Here is a 3,347-nt window from a genome sequence, read left to right on the forward strand (position 1 = left end):
CATCCATCCATCCATCCATCCATCCATCCATCCATCCATCCATCCATTTATCTGTGAACACTTGCGTTACTCCCCGCTTTGGGCTATTGTGAATAATGCTGCTATGAACATGGGTCTGTTTCTCTTTTAAGCCCAGCACACTTTTCTCTATTTCTATACTTGACCTAGAATGCACAGAAAATTTGCATTTCTGTGGGATGAAGCTAGAGGCCATTATCCTTTAGCAAACTAACCCAGGAAAAGAAAACCAAATGCCACATGTTCTCACTTAAAGTAAGAGCTAAATGATAAGAACTCATGAACACATAGAGGGCAACAACAGACAGACGCTAGGGCCTATCAGAGGGTGGAGGAGGGAGAGGATCAGGAAAAATAACCAATGGGTTCCAGGCTTCATACCTGGCTCATGAAATGGTCTGTGCAACAAACCCCCATGACACGTTTACCTATGTAAAAAATCTGTACCTCCTGCACATGTACCCCTGAACCTAAAACAAAAGTTAACAATAAAATAAAATATCCCAAGTTAAAAAAAAAGAAGAAGAAGAAGATGTGCATTTATTTTCTATTGCTTTGGGCTACACTAAGAGCAGATCATGCATATCCTATGACTATAGTGATTGACTGAATTTATAATGATAACAGCTGGCCAGGCGCGGTGGCTCACACCTGTAATCCCAGCAGTTTGGGAGGCCAAGGTGTGTGGATCACCTGAGGTCAGGAGTTTGAGACCAGCCTGGTCAACATGGTGAAACCCCATCTCTACTAAAAATAAAAAAATTAGCCAGGCGTGGTAGCAGGTGCCTGTGGTCCCAGCTACTTGGGAGGCTGAGGCAGAAGAATTGCTTGAACCCGGGAGGCAGAGGTTACAGTGAGCCTAGATCATGCCACTGCACTCTAGTCTGGGGGACAGAGCAAAACTCTCTCAAAAAAAGAGAAATAATAGCAAATATTTATTGATAACTGTTGATTATCTGAGTTTGTGACAACGAGAGGACCAGAAAACTATTAATAAGAAGTACTCAATTTCCTTGGAGATGTTAATATTCAAACAGATTTTTTTTTTTTTTTACTTTTTTACTTTTCTTATTTTCTTCAGTGTTAACTTTGTTGACATGCTCAGATCCATCTACTGGGCAGATGATATTACCTACTTCAGCCCTCAGTAAGCCAATCCTAAGGAACAAACAGAATAGCACTTGTGTTCAGTACAGATGCAGGGCATCTCTAATATGATACGTTCTAGGACCTTCCAAAGCCATGGGCGTCCCTCCCTCCCTTCCTATCCCCTGCAAGCTTGGTTCTTTCTTCTTACCTATGGTCCTGTCCCCCTCGGGGTCCACCTCGTGGGCCATGCTCAGCGCCTCCGTGGTGGCAATGTCCACATTACAGGGAACCACCACCAAGTTGATCGTCTGCTGCCTCTGAATGTACTTCTTGATGAGAGCCTTGATCTGATGCCAAAGAATCACACAAAGAGAGAGCACATGTCTCACTTCTGGTCAGCCAACAACACGGCCCGGCAGACAGGCATGATGGCCCAAAGGCAACCTTGTCCAAGAGCAGGACTCTGGGCTTTGCGGGGCCAAGTCCTGTCCTTGGAGTGCCTGCCCCTGTGTCCCTGCCCTGCTTTCTGGTGATCTCCCACTTATCCTCCAAAGCCCACGGCTGCCATGTCTTCTTTCCTGAAGACCTCTGGGTCCTGCAGCCAGGGGCAACCCCTGTCCCCTCTATACATCTCGCCCAAGACACCTTGGAGATCCTGCCTTCTATTAGAGTGACTTGTGTGTATGGTGTATCTGACTCAGAAGCCCAGAGATGCCTTTGTGGCCATCAGTGACATCTTATCTGTCCCAGTGTCCCCACACAGAGTCCAGCGTGGAGCCCCAGGCAGCAGGTGCTCAGCGAGCAATGCCTCCTCCCCACACAGTTCCCCAGAGGTGGGGCACTCAGACGTTTCCTACGGAGAATATCTTCACGTGTTTATTCCTAATATTAGTGACTGTTTACCTGCACTTTGTTCTTGGAAGGGGTCTAGTTCAATCAGATTACAGTAATCTAATAACATTTCTTAGAATGTACAGGCACAAAGGAGATGTAGGCAACATATGCCTTAAAATGCCGACTTTTCATATGATTTTTCCCTCCAACAATATAGTCAGACAAGGAAAAAGCTGACACCTTGGGACATAGGTCCTTATATTTTGGCAAAATTTACAAACTGTGCTCAGAAAATACTCCATATAATTATTTTAAAAGTTGTACACAGAAGACAAAAAAACGCATAGCCAAAAATGAGCCATTCTGTGTCACATTAGCCCGAACTAACAACACGGAAGAAATTCAACAGTGGAGTCAAATAAAATTGTCAAGCGCAGACAGGCCCAATGAACTCTTGGCCATGAGAACATTTAACTGGCTAAATTTATAAGCAATCTTAATATATTTATTGATTTATTGAGACAGGGTCTTGCTCTGTTGCCCAGGCTGGAGTGCAGTGGTGCAATCACAGCTCACCCCAGTCTTAAACTCCTGGATTCAAGTGTTTTTCCTGCTTCAGCCTCCAGAGTAGCTGAGACTATAGGCATGCACCACTATGCCTGGTTAATTTTTTAATTTTTAATTTTTGTAGAGACAGCGTCTTGCTATGTCGCCCAGGTTGGTCTTGAACTCCTGGCCTCAAGCAATCTGCCCACCTTGGCCTTCTGAAGTGCTGGGATTACAGGCGTGAGTCACGGCACCTGGCCTTAAGCAAACTTTCTAAACAAGTTTTAATGCTAATCGTCCTTAAATTGAAAACTCTTGTTGCGTGAGGCTCTCCTGCTGATGTCTGCAGGTGAGCAGACAGGGTTCTCCAGCTCTCCTTCCAGCACTGTTGACAATTCAGAAGGATGACTCTGCCATGGGAGCCATCCTAGGCATTATAAGCTGTCCAGCAGCCTCTGTGGCCTTTACCCACTGGATGCCTGTAGCATCCAAATCACTAGCAAGCCCTACCCCTTACCTGAGTTGTGACAAGCAAAAAGATGTCCCGACATTGCCAGTGTCCCCTGGGGGTGCAACAGCTTTGGGCTGGGATCACCGTATCTCATGCACACTCACTCGTGTGCATTTGTGCAGGATCTCAGAGAGTGAAAATGCTCCCCAGAATAGTCTGCCTAGAGAGGGGCGTGCCATAAGGAGCATGTTAGGTGCACGCAGCAAACATTAGCAGTGCCTGCCAGGTGCGGGGCCCGTCCTGGGGTTCAGCGACTCGGAACTGAGCATACACCCTCAGGGCCGACAGCCCACGATGGGAGACAGGTAATAAACACTCACAGTGGAGACCTGTCCGGGATGGCATGTGA

General features: G+C 46.4%; 1 protein-coding gene across 2 annotated transcripts in view; it reads right to left on the reverse strand.

Moving 5' to 3' along the window:
- The window catches only part of MX2 (MX dynamin like GTPase 2), a 45,141-nt gene that overhangs the window by 17,107 nt on the left and 24,687 nt on the right, over nucleotides 1-3,347 (reverse strand). For both annotated transcript variants that reach the window (XM_032276825.1, XM_032276826.1), the window contains one exon: nucleotides 1,316-1,454. In XM_032276825.1, the coding sequence (XP_032132716.1) occupies nucleotides 1,316-1,454 (139 nt within the window). The remainder of the gene's footprint in view (nucleotides 1-1,315; nucleotides 1,455-3,347) is intronic.

The sequence above is a fragment of the Sapajus apella genome, unplaced genomic scaffold, assembly GCF_009761245.1.
Source record: "Sapajus apella isolate SASKATOON/1434 unplaced genomic scaffold, GSC_monkey_1.0 scaffold8, whole genome shotgun sequence".
NCBI classification, from domain to species: domain Eukaryota; kingdom Metazoa; phylum Chordata; class Mammalia; order Primates; family Cebidae; genus Sapajus; species Sapajus apella.